Source organism: Salvia hispanica, chromosome 4, assembly GCF_029641045.1.
Source record: "Salvia hispanica isolate PSC_SH4W2 chromosome 4, Shi_PSC_v1, whole genome shotgun sequence".
NCBI lineage: Eukaryota > Viridiplantae > Streptophyta > Magnoliopsida > Lamiales > Lamiaceae > Salvia > Salvia hispanica.
This window is the reverse complement of record NC_142695.1, coordinates 52350884-52368586: the sequence shown is the minus strand read 5'-3', so window position 1 is coordinate 52368586 and position 17703 is coordinate 52350884. Positions and strand designations below refer to the sequence as shown.

Below are 17703 nucleotides of genomic sequence, written 5' to 3'. Positions count from 1 at the left end.
TACAAATTGTTCCACTGATTTTTTTGGTTTTTATTGCGCCAATCGTGGATGGTTTGTTGAAGGGCATGTTGGTCGAGGCCCAGCGTGCCCTTCGACCATATGTTTTCATCGCAAGGGTGGCAAAATTCATCCTAATGCCCTAATGCCCTTCGACCATATGCTTTCATCGCAAGGGTGGCAAAATTCATCCTAATGCCCTAATAAATTAGGCTTATTTAGTGTATCTTAATTTTTCACCTTTCTAATCTTATAGGAGTATATCATTCATTATTCAAGTGCGTGCTTTTTTATGATTATACTATATTGATTGATTTATTAAATATCTTCTTTTCTATTGCTCATTTAATATTTTTATTATACATATGAAAATTTAATATGCAAAATGTGAGCGTGTTCTAGGTACATTAAAACTAATGTTTGATTTAGGCCCAATAAAAAAGGAGTACTCCTCCGTCCATGAAAAATATACCCAGTTTGAAAAATGATCCCAAATTTGCTACCTTAACACAATTAAACACTACTAATACTATGGACCCCACATCCCACTAACACTACTTTTCTCTTACTTATTTTCCTTCTTTCTTATTTTACCAATTTCACATTAAATCCCGTGTCATTCACTATGTGGTCTATTATTCGTGGACGGAGGGAGTATTAAATTGCACCTATAGATTAGTCCAAATAAGTCGACATTTAATATATAAATGTTATATATCAAAAAAATTCATAAGTATATCACTTAACATTTACACAGTATTTCATTAAATAATTACGTGCCCAAATCATGTAAGCCACAAATAATAACGGAAGAATATAAAATAAGACTTAAATGGAAAGTGCATCGTAATTATACGCTGAATTAAAATATTGGATGAAAATTAACATACAAGCTTTTCAAAGTAAATTTAATCAAACACTCGTTATCATTAAAACTTTGGCTCCAACATGTAGCTATATTAAAGACAAAAGATAAATTATATGGTCAGATATTCTTGTTAAACTAGTTATCTGTCAAGCTAAGCCCGCACCAACCGTTAAGACGCTTCCTCTCCGACCAACAGTTTTGTAACCATTACATTTCATATGTGAAAGAAAAGCTAAAGCCAAAGCCCACAATAAAGAATTGGTAGAAGTTTTTTTTGGAGAGATTTTGAATTAGTTGAGTAAAAATGCATTTAGCAATATTAATCAGATTCAGAAGCATGGATTACTCATCCAAACATTGAGTCGGTTCCTTCGACAGAAGCCGAACCAGTTGTTTTTCGAGCCTTCTGGCTCCTGAGCCAGGCCTTAGAACGTCGGAATCACCCCAAACGCTGCATTTATGCTCACCGGAGTCACCTAAACACCAGCCACCGGGTACTGGTTTGTTGGGAGAGCGCTGCAGGAGCTCTAGATCGATACGGTCCAAAATGGGGTCGTTCTGGGGAAAGGCTGAGGCGAAGGCTGCTCCGCTCTGGACTAGTTCCTGGAAGTCGCTGGAGTTGAGCTGGCGGATCCGCTGCCTGGAGTCGAGAGAGGAGAAAAGCAAGCTGTGGTTGATTGTTGTCCGTTTGAATTGACGGGAGTTGCACAGAAGAGTGGGGAAGTAGACGGAAGTTGGTTTCGGTGTGTTGGAGAGGTACATCAGTAGAGTTCTTGGTAGGTTGTCTGTTCCCAAGATGAAGAACTCGACGAAATTTCGACTCAAGAGAGCCATTGATGAACCTAGAAGCAACATAAACAAGATATTCTTTATAACTCTCATACAAACACGAAAAAACTTGTGTAAGATGGTCTAACGAAACTGAGATTTATTACGATCGTCCAATTCGCAGATCCAAATCCACACCTAATACTAGTATGTTTGGTGATTGATACTATTTGATCACGTGGTCTTGACCTGTCTTTTATAATTCATCGTCTCTTTCTTCATTTTTGTTGCCATATAAAACAATGAGAATTCAACAAACCTGTGAATAAGCGATAGGCATCTGGCAGTGGTCGATTTTGAGTTGCAAAAAATGTCTCAATGTTGTCAGTAAGGTAGAGTGCAGTATCAACTATTATCGGCTTCAATTTCCTCGATCTAAGATAAAAGTACACGAAAAGAAACATCGATAAGAACTGCTAGAGAAAACTAATGCATTTTCGAGAAAGTTCTGAATCAAAATGAAGAAAACTTACTCCCTCCAGCCAATGTAGCTTGTATGATTCACAAAATTAAGATTCCTAGGTAGATATGACAATATGTGCAAAAGATCTGCAGACAAAAGCTCCACATCACAAATGTTGTAACAAGAAAATTATGAAATTAAAAAATTATGAAGTTTATAGACATGGAAGAATCAACAAATCCTCTGCCAACTCCGGATAAAAACGACACATCTATAAACTTTGTATGATTTCTTTGGTTATATGATAAGGTGAAGTTATCTCAATGTGTCAAAGTAGATGGTTCAGTAAGCCTTTATTGGAACACATATTCAGAGTAAAAGAATAACAAAATAACATAATTCAACAAAATCTTAATCACACTATGTTCTTGCACACATTTGAGAACACATGTACATGAAACTACTGGGATGGGGGAAGCACACGATATATGCAATGCACACGATATATGTACAACACTATAAGAGCTAAAACAGCTTATCGAGTTCACGATATATGTACAACTACAACAAAATTCAGTTGTAAGTTTGTAACATTCGCATGTGTCACACACAAAAGAAGTATATGGTTCCAACTTATACGCAAAATGAGGCAATCCAAACGTATATCCATTAAATGCTCAAGAAAACACATAGTACTACTAAATACACAAAGCAACCACTGGTTGAAACAGCTTTGAGAAGCATCAAATCTATAATCCCATACAGTACCAAACTTGATATAGTAACCGGCAACCATAAAAGCCGTGAAAAAATACATTGAGATTTGAGCTTACAAAGACCAGATTAGGCAAGTCATAAGTAACCAACACATCCACTAACTTAACTAAAAGCGTGCACGCTCACACACACAACTGAAACATCAAGGATATAAAGCTACTGTCTTTATTCCCAAGCAACTATCAATTGAAAAAGCTCTAGAATCATATCCATAATAAACGCAGAGCTAAAAGAAGCTAAAGAAACTTCAAGAACATAGCAAACTAAAAAAATAACACATCCATTAACTTTACTTCAAGGGCGCGCACACACACACACAACAGAAACAATTAGGGTATGGAGCTAATGTTTTGATTGCCAAGCAACCATCAATTGCCAAAGCTCAAGTATCAGATTGACAATAAACACAGAGCTTATTGAACTCACAAACACCAACTACAACAAACTTCAGTTGTAACACTCACATTTGCATTTGTCAAACACAAAAGAAGTATATGTGGTACTACCTCAGATTTGTCTAACAGAAAAGTTAGTGTCCCAATTCCCCCCTTATATGCAAAATGAACCAATCCAATCGTATATCCATGAAATGCGGAAGAACACACATACTAAATACACAAAACAACGAATAGTCGAAGCAGCAAAATCTAGAATCCCAAACAATACCAAACTTGATCTAGTAATCGACAGACAACGAAGCCAAGATAAACATACATTGAGGCTACGAGGATCATATTAGGTAACTAACACATCAACTAACTTAACTCAAAGCATATAACAGAAACAACTATGACATAAAGCTATCATTGATTGCCAAGCAACTACCAATTGCAAATTGTCAAGAACACAATAACTGTGAATAAACCCTAAAACAAGCCAAAGAAATACTTATAAAGAATGTTAAGCAATCACATAACCAATCAAATAAAGGTACCATCTTGAGTGACAAGCGGGTAATCAGCAGCAGAGAGAGTGATAAACCAATCCCACTTGTCCGACAAACGGAGCAAAACAGAGGCGCCGTGAAGCGTGGAGGAGAGCGCCGACGGCCCATTGGAGAGGACATAATCCGCCTTGCCAACAACATGGACATTCGCCGCAGCCCTGAAAAGCGGCGCCGATTCGACGGTGGCGGCCAAGGCGTCGCGCTCGGATTGGGTAGCAGAGCGATCGAGGTGGAGGAGATACTGGTTCCTGGGGTGGTACACGGAGTGGAGAAGGCGGAGGACCCGCCCCGAATCGTTAACGGATCCGGAAATGAGGTAGGCTAGTCTGGGCGGGGGCGGGGCGGGGGCGGTCTGGTTGTCGTGGAGGAGGAGGCGGTGGCGGCTGGGGAAGAGCGACGGCGGCGGGGGGCGGCGGGGGGCGGTGGTGAGGGAGAGGAAAAGCAGGATGGAGAAGAGGGTGAGGACGCAGAGGGAAGGGATGGCGGCGGCGGGTGGCATTGCCGGAATTGGGAATTGGGGGATTTGAATTGAGATTTTTGATTTGGGAATAGTGTGTGGGGTTTGGGATTCGTTTTTTGCTTCAATTACACGACTTGGTGGGTGGTGGCTGAGGCTAATCTACTCAGTATTCGCATTTTCCGATCATCTTTTTCAGCTTAATCAGCTCCGATTCCGGTAACTGGGGAAGTGTGATGAAGCTATCAAAGAGAATGTTGATCAAATGTTATCCCTTTCAAGTTTCAACAATAAACCTTCTACCTTTTTCATCTCTATGTATATTTATTTTTTTAATTTGAAAGAGTTACTAGTTATTAGTTCTATTAATTTATCTTCATTTCAAAATATTTCAATAATTATGTTTTTTTTAATATTGAAAATAATTAAATACAATTGCGGTTGCCTTTTGTGATCGGATTGTTCTTGGGGTGGGGGGCATTTGGTGAAAAACCGTTCAAATTTTAGTACATTTTGTGAAGGTTAAATTGTTAAAAATTATTGTTTGTCAAATTTGGTCCATTCTATAATTTTAAAAATCAATTGAAAAATTAATAAAATTTAGATTTTGTTATAAATTATCCCATGACATAAAAATATGGTTGGCTAAGTGTAATATATCAATGATGTTTTCAACCAAACAATGAAATGACATTGTTTATTTATAAATAGTGTAATATATCAATGATGTTTTCAACCAAACAATAAAATGACATTGTTTATTTATAAATACATGGTGGCTTTGGATTCAGTAAATCTGTAGTCAACCTAAAAAAATAGTTATCCATACTGGAGTAGTATTAATACTCCATTCGTCGCGAATAGGAGTCCCAGTTGAGTTGGATATGGGTTTTAAGAAAAGTTTGAGTGTAATAATTTAAGTGTGTGATAGTGGAATGTGAGACCCATTTATATTATTATTTGCAATCAAAGTGGATTAAAATTAATTGCAGCTTCTAAATTAAGGGAAAAGTGGGGTCATTTTTTATACTCCTAAAATAAAATGTCTAACCGGGACTCCTAATGGCGGACGGATGAAAATAGCCAACCAGGACTCCTATTCACGGACGGAGGGAGTATATCTATTCACAAATATAGAACTTAAGAACACAGTGATATCTTATAATAAATGCACGCATTTCCATACCATATTCCATATGAAGAATTTGGTTCATGACAGATAAGGGTAGCATAATTTTGTGTGCTACTACTACCTAGTTTTCTTAACAAATCACTCTTAATCCCAATTGTACATTTTTCTCATATCGAATTCATAATGTTCAGAAGGACTAAAATAAAATCCGTCATCCTCAACGATCCAACTACATACGTTAATACCCAATCCAGTTTGGCACATCTGCCCCGTTTTTGCATAGAACACATCAAAAGCCTTATGTCTTCCATCCCACCAAAAACTGCAAGAGAAACGAGTCGTCTGAAAAATATTTACGTGGAAATGCCAATGATGGTTTTGGTGTTCATGAAGCGTATGATTTCCCAAATCATCATCACCAGAATAACAATGAGTTCTTAACGTTGGAGAATTTTCAGGTAATTCATTGAATATATAAACTGAGTATCCTTCCGTGATCGCAGGTATTTTAATTTTGAGAGCGATATTTTGAATACAAATAATTGATAGAATAACCAGAACTAAAAAGATTTTCATTGCCATATAGAAGAGGGCACTACAAAAAAATGGGGGGGAGTACTTTCTACATGTTGCATTTTCTTGACTTTATACTAGAAAATTGGATGGGAATGTTGCATATATTTGGCTTCCCCTCAAAATAATGAGTTTCTAAGGATATAAAAGAAAGCATGATAAATATAAATATAAATACTCTATAAGATCTACTGTTCTTTCAAAAAATAACAGAAGTTGAATATAAACTACCCTGAAAATAATGAGTTTGTGAGGATTAGCAAGAATGCATGACTAATACAAGACGATAAAAAACTGCATCAACCAAATGCATGATCTCAAAATCCACCAACAGCCTCAAACATAAATAGTTTATAAAATGATTTATTTTAATTTTAAATTTTGTATGTTTAGGATGAATTTTAACTTAGAGAGTTCATAATACTGAATCAGGATATATGATTCATTTTTTAATTTTAATCCAGTATGATTTTTATTAGATAACAATTGATTATTAAAATTGATAAATTGAAAAGTGATGCATAATTTTATTTTTAAATACTAGTATGATTTATTATATTGTTAGTAGTATTAAATTCAAAAGACGTAAAATTTTTCCAATAATTTTAGTCACCTATTTGTGATCGGATTTGTATAATAGGACAGTTTGTTAAAACTGAATTATACCGAAAATGGGATCATAAAATATGCTTAAGAACATAATGCTATCTTTTTAATTGAAAAAAGAAACAAAATTGGAAAGAAAAAAAATTTGGACCATTTCTCGATTTATGCGTGTCATCCTTGCGCAGGGGCCATGCTAATCTTCTCTGTATCGTTCCAATTTTATCGGATGTCCCCGAAGGGACAGTTCATTCATTAAGCTGGAAGTATATAAATTTTGTTATGATTGCCATAGCTATCCGATGTGGGATAAAGTTTGATTTCCTAAACAGACTTTGGGCTGCATGTTGGGCCTAGAGTTGCTGTATCTCGGCCCATTTTATGTGACCTTGGTATATATACTTCTAAAATAGTATAGTGTGTTTATATGATTTTTTTGGAATTTTCAAAGTAAAAGGAGAACTGAACAATGTAAGTGGGAATTATATTATTAATATTTTTATAAATAAATTGATATTAATGACATATAAGTACTGTGGGAGGAAGGTGTTTGTCTATGTTGTGTTTTACTTGTTTTTTTTTTATTATAAAATTTTATTTGTTCTTTGCTCACTGATCTTACATATATTGTCACTTCCTTGATCAGACATATAAGTAAAGTTTTGGATATGTTGGTCGAGTTATATAAACTTGAATTCATGGGATGCATTTAGTAGCATGTTATTGACGTTTTGAAAACAAAGCTCAAATGCAAGGCAAGAAGGGATGGGTGATATATTCCCCATGTGTTTCTCTTTCTCTTGGTAGTATTGATGTCTAACATACACATTTTCATAGTTGACAAAAATAATAAATTATATGACTAAATCGAAACATTTGAAATCTCAATAGGGAAGGACACTACCATGTCTCTTCTGACTGACTGTTTTTAAGATGATCAAGATTTGAGATTCACCTATTTTTGTTTTTTCTAATTTCTTGTGTGTGGTGGTGAAGCAATAGGGGAGAGGCCAATTAATTCTTGGGAGTTCGTTACCATGGTTGTATCTCTCAAAGCATGGGATCTCATGTGGGTTGTCTTTCTGTATATGTATGTATGTTATGCTTTTCATTCTCTATATCTTCTATAGATTCTCTTGTTCACATTTCGTCATTTGGTTATATTCATTCACTTTTGCAACACATGCATGCATAGTCGGTTCGACTCATTTATTCAAGATCTGATGACGACAGAAGTACGTGAGTTCCGTCTCAAAACCAATTTTTGATATACAGTTAGTTTCAGTTTTATTGTACGTCGACGTGCAATTTTTGTTTCTTTTTGTAACCCAAAAGCCATGAGTACTATCTTAAACCAATTAGTGATAAGTTGATTAATATCTCATTCGACTTATACAGTGGTTCTAGTCGTGGGCTAATTTAAAGATCAAATATATTGTTGGATCCATCATTTTTCTGTTTCGGACACAGATATACTTATGCAAAGACGAATTTCGTCGGTTTGAGTAATGCAATCATAGTATGATGATCGGTTATGGACTTATGGCGTTGATCCCACCAATAAATTCAAAATTGACATGCTACCCAATTTGGGAATGAATAGTCAGGGTAATGAGTGTAGTTTGTTTGACATTGTAGCTTTGACATGATAAAATAACATTGAAAATTTCAAATTTGGATTATATGAAGGTTCTCATCCATCCATATGTTTCTTGGAACTTAATATATGAACCTGGTTGTGAAAATGACTTGCTTTGTGTCGTAACATCAAAGCATGGAATAATGGATGTTGGGTTATAATCCTTAAATGCACCCCATGCACACCTCCAACTACCCATCTTCCTACCTCTCTTTCTATTGCTTGATCTCTCTATTCTTTTATAACAACATTTGGCCGAATTTAAGGCGCGGATGTGGAGTAGGCCGCCTCCGCAGCCTTGAGAGCAGTCCAAGCCTCATGGAATCGGCCAATCCGGGAGCACCACATGTTAAAAATATCAAATTTTGGTTTTTTCCTTTGTTCTTCCTGTTTATATTGTTTTCGTGATTTAAGATTTTTGTTACGAATCTAATTTGTGGTCTATGAGAGTGACGAGTTATAAGTAATTACGACTTTATGCTAACACAAACCTAGATTTTCACATAGAACATAATCCATGGCACAATCTCTTCTTCTTGGTGTGGGCTCTATCCATGTGCTGGCTAACATGGACTCTCTCTAGTGTTTTCTAATGTACTTCCCAAAGAAAAACAGTGAAGAGTCGAAATCACATTAAATAAATTATTTATATTTGGAATTATGGGTATAGGGCTCTATCACATTTAATGGGTCCAGAAATGGACCAAGTTCTTGTAGAGAGATAGATGCACTATCACTTACACTAGCTGGACCAATTGAAAGAAGAAGAAATGATCCCAAACATTCCATCCAACACTTTGTACAAATCCCTTAACTTAACCACTAAAAAGGAAAGGGGGAAAAGCCTCATCTTCCTTAATTTGTACAAAACTGCCCCATAAACAAAATTGACTTGGGACTATTCATGGAGAGGGCTAGTCTCTCATTTCTTGATAACAACCAAAAACTTTAAAGACAACACTTTTTTCACTACAGCACTTTAACAGAGTGATGTTTCTGCTTGGTTTCAGTCTTCCAAATCTTGATGATGTCTTTTGCAACTTTGATAGCATCCACAGATGCACCAGACAGCCCTCTTCTAGTGAAACCAACTGCATATAAACCACATTTGCCCTTCCATCCATTGGGAAATGGTGAGTTTGGAAACCCATCTTTTGAAAAGAATTCATTTTCCTGTTAACAAATATCATCACAATTAATAATCAATCACATTACTAAAGAAAAAAACAGACACCTTTTTAGAGCAATAGTGAGGGTGATGTCCTAATTGTTATCAGGGTTAGAAAGGGAATTGCACAAAGCTAAAAAAAATTCAATCTTGCATGTGCCCATTTATCCATTTCTCAGTTTTCTCACTTCCCTATTCTTGGAGAAATCAATTCCAAACACAAAGGCAGAGGAAAAAAAATGTCCTGAGCATTATTTTATTTATTTATTTTATCTCAACTCATTAAAAAATTTGTAATGACCAGATTCAGAAAATAGAATCTAGAATGAAGCTAACTTCCATAACTGTCACATGAATCTACACAAAAATATAACCGACCACTGTTCACACACATAAAAAGATGCAAGATTCTCTCACCTTAAGCCATGTCGGAACGTTGCTAGAATATCCGGTAGCTAAGATAACAGAATCCATCTCAAGAAGTTGACCGTCAACGAGCTCGACTCCTCCTTGGAAGAATCTTTTGATTCCCGGGACGATTTTGATGTCCCCGGTTCGAATTCTTGACAACGTGCCAATGTCAAGAACCGGCGTCTTGCCCTGGTTGTTCTTGAGCTGTAACGGCCCAAGTGGCGGCCGTTTCAGCCCGTATTTCTCGATGTTTCCGAGAATCAACCTAGCCGCCGCAAGCAGTATCTTGTCCACTGCCCAAACTGGCAGCCATTTCATCAGAAACACCCCCAACTCGAACGTCGACTTTCCCAAGATTTCTCTAGGCAACACATGAACCTGACCAAAGATATATGGACTAATAAGTATAATCACACTTCAATAGTTCAATTAATTAAGATTTGACTTTAATTAATTAATGCAGTCAAATATAAATATATGGTCCAAAAAGTCTATAATACAGTTTATATATTTTCTATAATAGAGAAATAGAACTTTTAGTATCATTATTATGTCAGGCAATTGTCCTGATCAGATTGGCATACATATATATACTTAATGTAGTAGTAGTAGATTCACATGTCTAGTTCGATCAAATTTTTGAAATAAATAATGTAACAAGTAAGTTTTTTAACTATTGTGATATTCTGTCTATTATTTTCGGACTTGGATCCCCTGTTGTGGCAAAATATACAGCAGGGATGCTGTGTAGATCAAAGCCTATGATTTGCACAGCATCCCCTGCTGTTTATTTTCGGTGCGTATTGAGAGAGAAAAAGTGACTCACAGAGCTCCGGACGACCATCGATGGATACGCGCCGTGGTGGCAGAGATCGAGCGAAACTTCCATGCCGGAATTCCCGCATCCGACGACTAAAACCTTCTTCCCTCTGTAAAACTCGCCGGACTTGTAATCGCAGGCATGCATCACGCCGCCGCCGAACTCATGCATCCCTTCGAACTCCGGCACCACCTTCTCGGCGTTCTCGCCGCTGGCCACCACCAGCCAGCGGCAGATGTACTCGACGGCGGCGCCGCCGGAGACGGTCTTGACGCGCCAGAGCGCGCAGGCGCGGTCGTAGCTCGCGGACAGAACCGACTCGTTGAAGCGCGGAACAATCTGGAACCTTCTAGCGTAGGACTCGAGGTATTCGATGAAATGACGCTTCGAGGGGTATTCCGGGAAGTCCGCCGGAAAAGGGGCGTAGGGGAGCTCGCAGAATTGCTTCGGCAGGTGGAGCTTGAGGCGGTCGTAGGTCCGGTTCTGCCACAGCGAGGCAATGCAGGTGGCCCGCTCCAGGATCACGAGCGGCACGCCCTCTTGCTTGAGGCCTGCCGCCACCGCGAGACCTGAGGGGCCCGCGCCCACGATTACCGGGCCGTTTACTAGCACGCAACGGCCCGAGAATAGGTCGTCGCGATTGGACGACGACTGGTCGCAGCTGGTGCTCATTGGGAATGATAATAAGAAGTGACGGATCTAGGAAACGGAATTCGTGAGATCGGGGAAAGGGGAGGGAATGTGTGGAGGGGGATTGAAGGGGGGAGGGGTTTATATAGAGATTGCTGAAAATGGAACTAGTGTTTAGGACTTGAAAATGATGTTTTATTTGTCTTTTTCGAGATCAATTTGCCCAACTTTTTTATACATTATGCAAATCTAGGATGCCACCTAGGTTATATTACCAGACGAGTTAGAGGAGTTCGTTAATTGCTTTTTATTTAATTTTAGTATATTTAGTACTAGTACAAATTGTGCAAAATTTGTATAACTAGTACAAGTAGTCTTCCTACATACTAGGTGTATCTCGTAAATTTCGGTCAAAGGGTTAACAAACATTAAAATAATAGTAGTATTTTTTCAAAAATTGGATTAAATTTCCAAACATCCTAAAAAAGGAACAAATAAACTTTCTTATTTTAAATTAAGGTCCATACGGCACATTTTACTCTTATTCATTACGTTATATATTCTGATTTTAATAACCAAAGTAATTGAATTAAACACCAACAGTTAATAATTGAAAAGAAAATAGTTATAAATAAAAATGAAATACATGTGAAACATCGAAAATTTGATAAACGATTTCATGTGCAATTTGTGAAGTTTGACTTTTCTCCTATTTTATGGAGTATGATAAAAGTCTCATTCGCGATTAACAAATTGATACGTACTCCAATAAATTGATTTATTCCGGAAAAACTTATAATAAAATAGATAAATAAATATAGATATGCTACAAAACTAATTTCATGTATAAATCGTGAATAAATTCATTGAATCGATCTATATCAAGAAAATATCAATCCATCGAAGTTTGAACTCTCAAACCTAGAGCTAATAGTGGGCAGCATGAGCTATTGATACCGATCCCAAGATACTAATTCCAATGTATAATATCGTACTCCCTCCGTTCCAGAGAAGATGTTACACTTGAAAAATGACACGGGATTTTAGGCGATGTTATTTTGTGTATTAAGGGGTGAGAGAAAATATAATTTTATAATTGATGTGAGAAGGAACTTTTTCCAAAAGAGGAAATGTAATATCTTTTGTGGGACAAACTAAAAAGAAAAGTGTGACCTCTTTTGTTGGACGTAGGGAGTACTTAATACTTAATTAGACATTACAATATAAATTAAGTGAGGCCAAATTAGCCGGTTGTTGATATTTCAATTGTATTTAAATTAGATTAATTAGCGCCTATCCTAAAAATGATGCATATGGTAGAATAAAGTTGCTTTATGAATTATGTGCTGTATTCCATAAAATAAGATCATACTACTAATTTTGATTTAGTATTAAGCGACGCCAAAAAAAAATTTATTTCAGATAGCTTGGTAATTATTTTATGGAGTAAATCTTTTTCAAAAAATACATATGGTAGATATATAATAGTTTTAATTAGTGGAGTTATATTGTAGACACTAGATATCATACTGACGTGACCATTCTAAAAAAGGCAAATTATCAAATATCCGCCCCACACTTTATAAAAACTAAACTACAATAGTAAGTGCAATCCATTACAGAGGAGTAGTACAAAATACTCCGTACTATCTTTGCTTAATAAATAAGTAGTGGAGTACTAATTAAATTTAAAAAATACATAAATTTAGCCAAAATATATTCATCCTCATCTAAATGTTCTTGCTCATTTTAAAATTTAAAGAAAAAATTTGTACTATGATCACCTTCTATTCATCCGTATCTAAGTGCTCTTGCTCATTTAAAATATAAGAAAAAAATTGCATAAATTTGTAGTATCACCTAAAATTGTTCAATTCATCTATAAATATTCAACTATAAATAGAATTCGCATAGTATCGTATTCAATGAGTGGTCATAAATCTTTAGGCAAAATGGAGGGAAGGTTAAGAGCTGTGACTTCACGTGAAGTGGGCTTTTGAAGGGGGTGTTCAAACTTGCTACCGGGCTACACTATATAGCAGTGTTATTAATATGTCGTGAAGGTACGGATAACAGATAACGTCAGAATATGTGTTGTCTCTGTATTTGCAGTATTTTTATGTTTATAAGTAGCTTTTCTTTTGCATAAGTTGGAATTTATTATTGTTTCTATTTTGAATGGCTTGGCTTCAATATTTATAACTACTCTCTTCGTCCTAAAAAAATATGCATTTAGATTTGGCATGGGAATTAATGCAATATTGATAAAGTAAGAGAAAGGTAGAGATAAAAAGTAATTACAATATTGTTAGTAGAGAATGAGTGTCACCTCATTGGAAAGAAAAGAGTTTTTAAAATTAGAAAGTACATATTCTTGTGGGACGGACTAAAAGGAAAGAGTGCATATTCTTGTAGACGAAAGTTTTAGGCTTGAAGATATGAGATATGTGAAATACTCCATGTATTAGATCATTACAAAAAAATTTGTATGCTCGGGAGGCTTCAAACTTTTGTTGTTTTAGGCCCACGCTAAAGCTCAAAGGTTGTGCCTACCCATACTCTAGCACGTTTTCAGCAGGACCAGTGTTTATATTCCAATATTTTAGATATTTTAATTAATACAGCATTCATTTTATTGATATTCATTTTTCTAAGCCGTGTTTGATTATCGCTATTAGGAGAACGAAATTATGGTTCGAAATGTGTATGGAAACGTGCTGTTTTCATTAAATTTTATCGTGACAAAAAATAGTATTACGTCATGACGTAACTGTTATAAGGTATACAATTTTAAATCGATATGTAATTTGTTAGACTATCTCCAACCGTACATCAAAACTCATTTTTGGTGTAGATAATTTCTTCAACCATACACCAAACTCAAACTCATTTTTGGATTTTTCAATAGAATAACATCAAATTTGGTGTTTACGTCAAAATTTTGTTAGACAAATACTTAAAAATGGTGTAAACTTAAAGATGATGTAAATGGTTGGAGTAAAACTACTTTTTTATGTGAGTTATACTCAAAAATGGGTTTGAGTTTGGCGTAAATGATTGAAGATGGTCTTACATAAATATACTGATTATTTTTCCGTTTCTCAAATATCCTTTAGCTATTTCATTTTTTTTTCTTCGTTTTTAATTTTCTGTAAAATGATACGGAGTATACAGTGGTCATTCATTTATTCCATAAATCGTAATGATTCAAACATGGACTTATCGAAATGAACAAGAAATATTTTATCAATTGGATTGTATTGTCAAGGACTCAACATTACATTATAATAAACTTACAATTAGGAGTTATATTTCATTTTTTTTATCATAAATGGTAAGTGACACTCACATTCTACTAATTTATTAAATTCATTTTTTTTTATATTTTTAAAAATTCATATTAAAATTAAATAGGATTCTTATTAAGAGACTAAGGAGTATGATTCTTTTACCCGTCGTGTTATTATTCACAAACTTCAAAAACTTTGAATTGATGATATATTAGATATTTGCATCTTCAAAATAGTTTAAGAAAAATATCACTGGGAAGGAAAGTTTCCTTAGTTGGTATATAGGAACACCTCAAGCATATATATAGATATATATAATTATTTATGGGTAGTGATAAAATGCAAACTCATATATTGTACAAACTTCAAATTATGATCTAGACTTTTGAAAAATATCAAAAGATGACAAAAATAGTAGCAATAGAAAATGTCAACACAGTGTCAGCATAATATCAACCCAGTATCAACCGTTGACACTGTGTTGATATTTTTTATTGCTACTATTTTATCATCTGTTGACATTTTTTAATGGTCCAGATAATAGTTTAAAATTTGTACAATATTTAGAGTTTGCACTTATTACATTTCTAATAAGTTAATATTATATATTACCGTTTTATTTGAAGCTGTAAATACCTGAAAGATAATGCCTAGATAAGTTATAAACTAATCAATTTATCAAAGTACTGTATATTATAAATTTGCTCATTTTCTCAATCAATCATATTTTGAATTTTGACCAAATTCATTGAAAAATATTTGGATTTCTAGTAATACTGGAACTAGAATTATTATTATTATTATTATTATTATTATTATTATTATAATTATTATTATTATTATTATTATTATTATTATTATTATTATTATTGTGAAACTAAAAAAAATATTAAGCACACCAAAAAGTGTTGAGTTGTAAAATAAGAAGTTGAGGGATGGGTAACACGAGGTTAATTTGGCTATAAAATTGGTGACATTCGTATCCAAATAATTGAAGTTTGCAAAGCAAATTTATTTTGAACTTTATTACTACTACCATTGATGGAATTAGTCTCCATTCATTCACGCAGAAACAACTGACCTCATTAATAGAATTGGATCCTCGAGAAATGTGATTCATTTCATCATTTTGAAACTACTCATTTTGGGTATTTGCGGCTTAATTGGAAGTACTAGCTAACTAATTAACTTTAGTCGTATAGAGTCTGTAGACCTCTCCCCACAGAAAAAATAAAATAAAAATAATGAACTATAGTGGCAGCTCTTCTTTTCAAAAATATTATCCCATTCTATTGATGACTTTATTACAACATGTGTAAATGGTTGAGTATATGGTGCACTTGGACCTGGTGGTGAGAAAGATATTTTACAAAGTGGATGCATGTTAAAATTTTGTGTGTATGTACATTTAATGTCACACTTTATTTAATAGTGTGTGTTAATTACACTCTTGTAGGGAGTATGTTGAACTTCAGCTTTCGGTAATAGTCAATATTAAAGATCGGTATAAATTATAATCATGTAGTGATACCATACCACAAAATTTGTTTATATGTGATACAAACATATTAATAATTAGTGTTTCCTAAGAAATAAATAGAAAAGAAAATTAATTGTCTAGTCATGTGCATGGGTAACTTTTTTTTTAATTGGTAAATTTGATATCAATATCACTGTGTCATATATATTGTTAGGTAATATGCATGATTATATTAGCTAATAAAATATCTACATATTAGTGTGACTTAATTAAAACTGTCAATATGATATCATATGTTTCTAATTTTGATCATATATAGTATAATACTACTAACTAAATATAGTTAAAACTTATACTCCGATTAAACCGAAAATTACATGTAACGAATTGTAAAATGTGGTACTCCATTGGTGCAATATTGACAATATTTTTTTGGTATGAGAAAGTATTACTTAGTATTTTTCTAGTATATATGGGGAGCATTTCATAATCTTGATTGTTTACTATCTACAATAAAACCGGTAAACTGCCGATTATATTTAATTAGGCACCCTTTAATAGCTTGATTTAAGCTAAGAATCCAAGATTAGATAATTGAAATTTGACATTGACTAATAGTGTGTTTTGCTTGTTTGATAGAATGATAGTCAAGATTTTCAAAAGTGAAAAGTCCCATTATTTGACCATGACTATCAAACGGGGCCTATCATATACCATGGTCCGAGATCAATTTAGTTCAATAATTATAGTTAAACACACTAATCATGCTAACAATACTCCACTAATTACAAGTAAAACATTCAACAATATTCAAAGGAAACATCTCCTCGATCGAAAGCATTTCATATTCATTATGCTAGTTTCTTGGGGTAATTTTTCACCAATTCTTTTCAAAGTTCAATGTATTAAGATTTCATGCTTAATTCTTAAGCCAGATCCATAGATTTCATGTTCCTTTAACTGTTTTTAAGATTGCCAAATAGTTAAATGAACTAAGCTGTCTTCATCCAAAGAATCGCCCCATAATTCAAGTTAATCTTCCCCATAATTAATTCATTTTAAGTACCCCAAGACCAAGGTTCATATCATATACTAGTATGATTGTATTAATTATTTTGGCCATTTATATATTCGCAACTAACTCAATAACGGTAACAACTGAATTCTTTAAAATATTTGAGAGAATATGGTCTATATTATTGTGTGCATGTGTGTGTTTGTTGGGGGAATTCATTAATTCATGTGATCATATGAGAGTTTAGTTATAAAATTGCCCAAGAATGGTAAATGGAGCACTAATCAATATTTTTTGTTAGAACTAATATTTTTGCATGTGCAAATAAAGTTGAATCGATAACTAGTCTACAAATGTCCATTTTATAAGTAGAGATGGACAATGATTCATCAACAAATTTCTTTATTATATAGATGGCCAAAAATAATAAAAACTGGGTTTGTTTGTAACATGCTATGTCAGAAATATGGTGTGGAAAGTACTCCAAAAGGCTTAATGTGACTAATCATCAATTGGGTTAATTCGATTATTGATTAATGGATTATTTGCATATATAATTAATTGAATTTATATGGACATATCCACTATGTAGCCACTCCTTTTGGGTTCTGGTCTATAAAATTAACAAGTACCTATTTGACTCGACCCGTTTTTAACATGATTGCA

General features: G+C 34.4%; 2 protein-coding genes and 1 non-coding gene across 3 annotated transcripts; all 3 read right to left on the bottom strand.

Annotated features, from left to right (window-relative positions):
- Nucleotides 1-891: 891 nt before the first annotated feature.
- On the bottom strand, nt 892-4574 carry LOC125192875 (Core-2/I-branching beta-1,6-N-acetylglucosaminyltransferase family protein). The gene is made up of 4 exons (XM_048090546.2): nt 3808-4574; nt 2167-2242; nt 1953-2068; nt 892-1707 (listed from the first exon to the last, which is right to left on the bottom strand). Exons 1-4 carry the CDS (start codon nt 4316-4318, stop codon nt 1208-1210), a joined length of 1203 nt encoding a protein of 400 aa, XP_047946503.1. The 5' UTR covers nt 4319-4574; the 3' UTR covers nt 892-1207.
- A 2152-nt stretch (nt 4575-6726) lies between these two features.
- Nucleotides 6727-6829, bottom strand: LOC125197713 (U6 spliceosomal RNA). The gene has a single exon (XR_007172239.1). It is a non-coding gene; the product is annotated as a U6 spliceosomal RNA (small nuclear RNA).
- A 2156-nt stretch (nt 6830-8985) lies between these two features.
- LOC125197132 (putative indole-3-pyruvate monooxygenase YUCCA3) lies at nt 8986-11345 on the bottom strand. Its single transcript, XM_048095842.2, has 3 exons — nt 10629-11345; nt 9809-10180; nt 8986-9396 (listed from the first exon to the last, which is right to left on the bottom strand). The coding sequence occupies exons 1-3, from the start codon at nt 11292-11294 to the stop codon at nt 9193-9195; spliced, it is 1242 nt and encodes a 413-aa protein (XP_047951799.1). The 5' UTR covers nt 11295-11345; the 3' UTR covers nt 8986-9192.
- Nucleotides 11346-17703: the final 6358 nt, after the last annotated feature.

What these genes read in the sequence shown, in the direction of transcription:
- LOC125197132 (XM_048095842.2), bottom strand. Translation starts at nt 11,294, where the DNA reads ATGAGCACCAGCTGCGACCAGTCGTCGTCCAATCGCGACGACCTATTC. An exon ending in CGATGGTCGTCCGGAGCTCT is followed by an intron (nt 10,181 to 10,628) that starts GTGAGTCACTTT and finishes ATCTTTGGTCAG; the next exon opens with GTTCATGTGTTGCCTAGAGA. An exon ending in ACGTTCCGACATGGCTTAAG is followed by an intron (nt 9,397 to 9,808) that starts GTGAGAGAATCT and finishes ATTTGTTAACAG; the next exon opens with GAAAATGAATTCTTTTCAAA.
- LOC125192875 (XM_048090546.2), bottom strand. Translation starts at nt 4,318, where the DNA reads ATGCCACCCGCCGCCGCCATCCCTTCCCTCTGCGTCCTCACCCTCTTC. An exon ending in CCCGCTTGTCACTCAAGATG is followed by an intron (nt 2,243 to 3,807) that starts GTACCTTTATTT and finishes TTTTGTCTGCAG; the next exon opens with ATCTTTTGCACATATTGTCA. An exon ending in TGCCTATCGCTTATTCACAG is followed by an intron (nt 1,708 to 1,952) that starts GTTTGTTGAATT and finishes TGTTGCTTCTAG; the next exon opens with GTTCATCAATGGCTCTCTTG.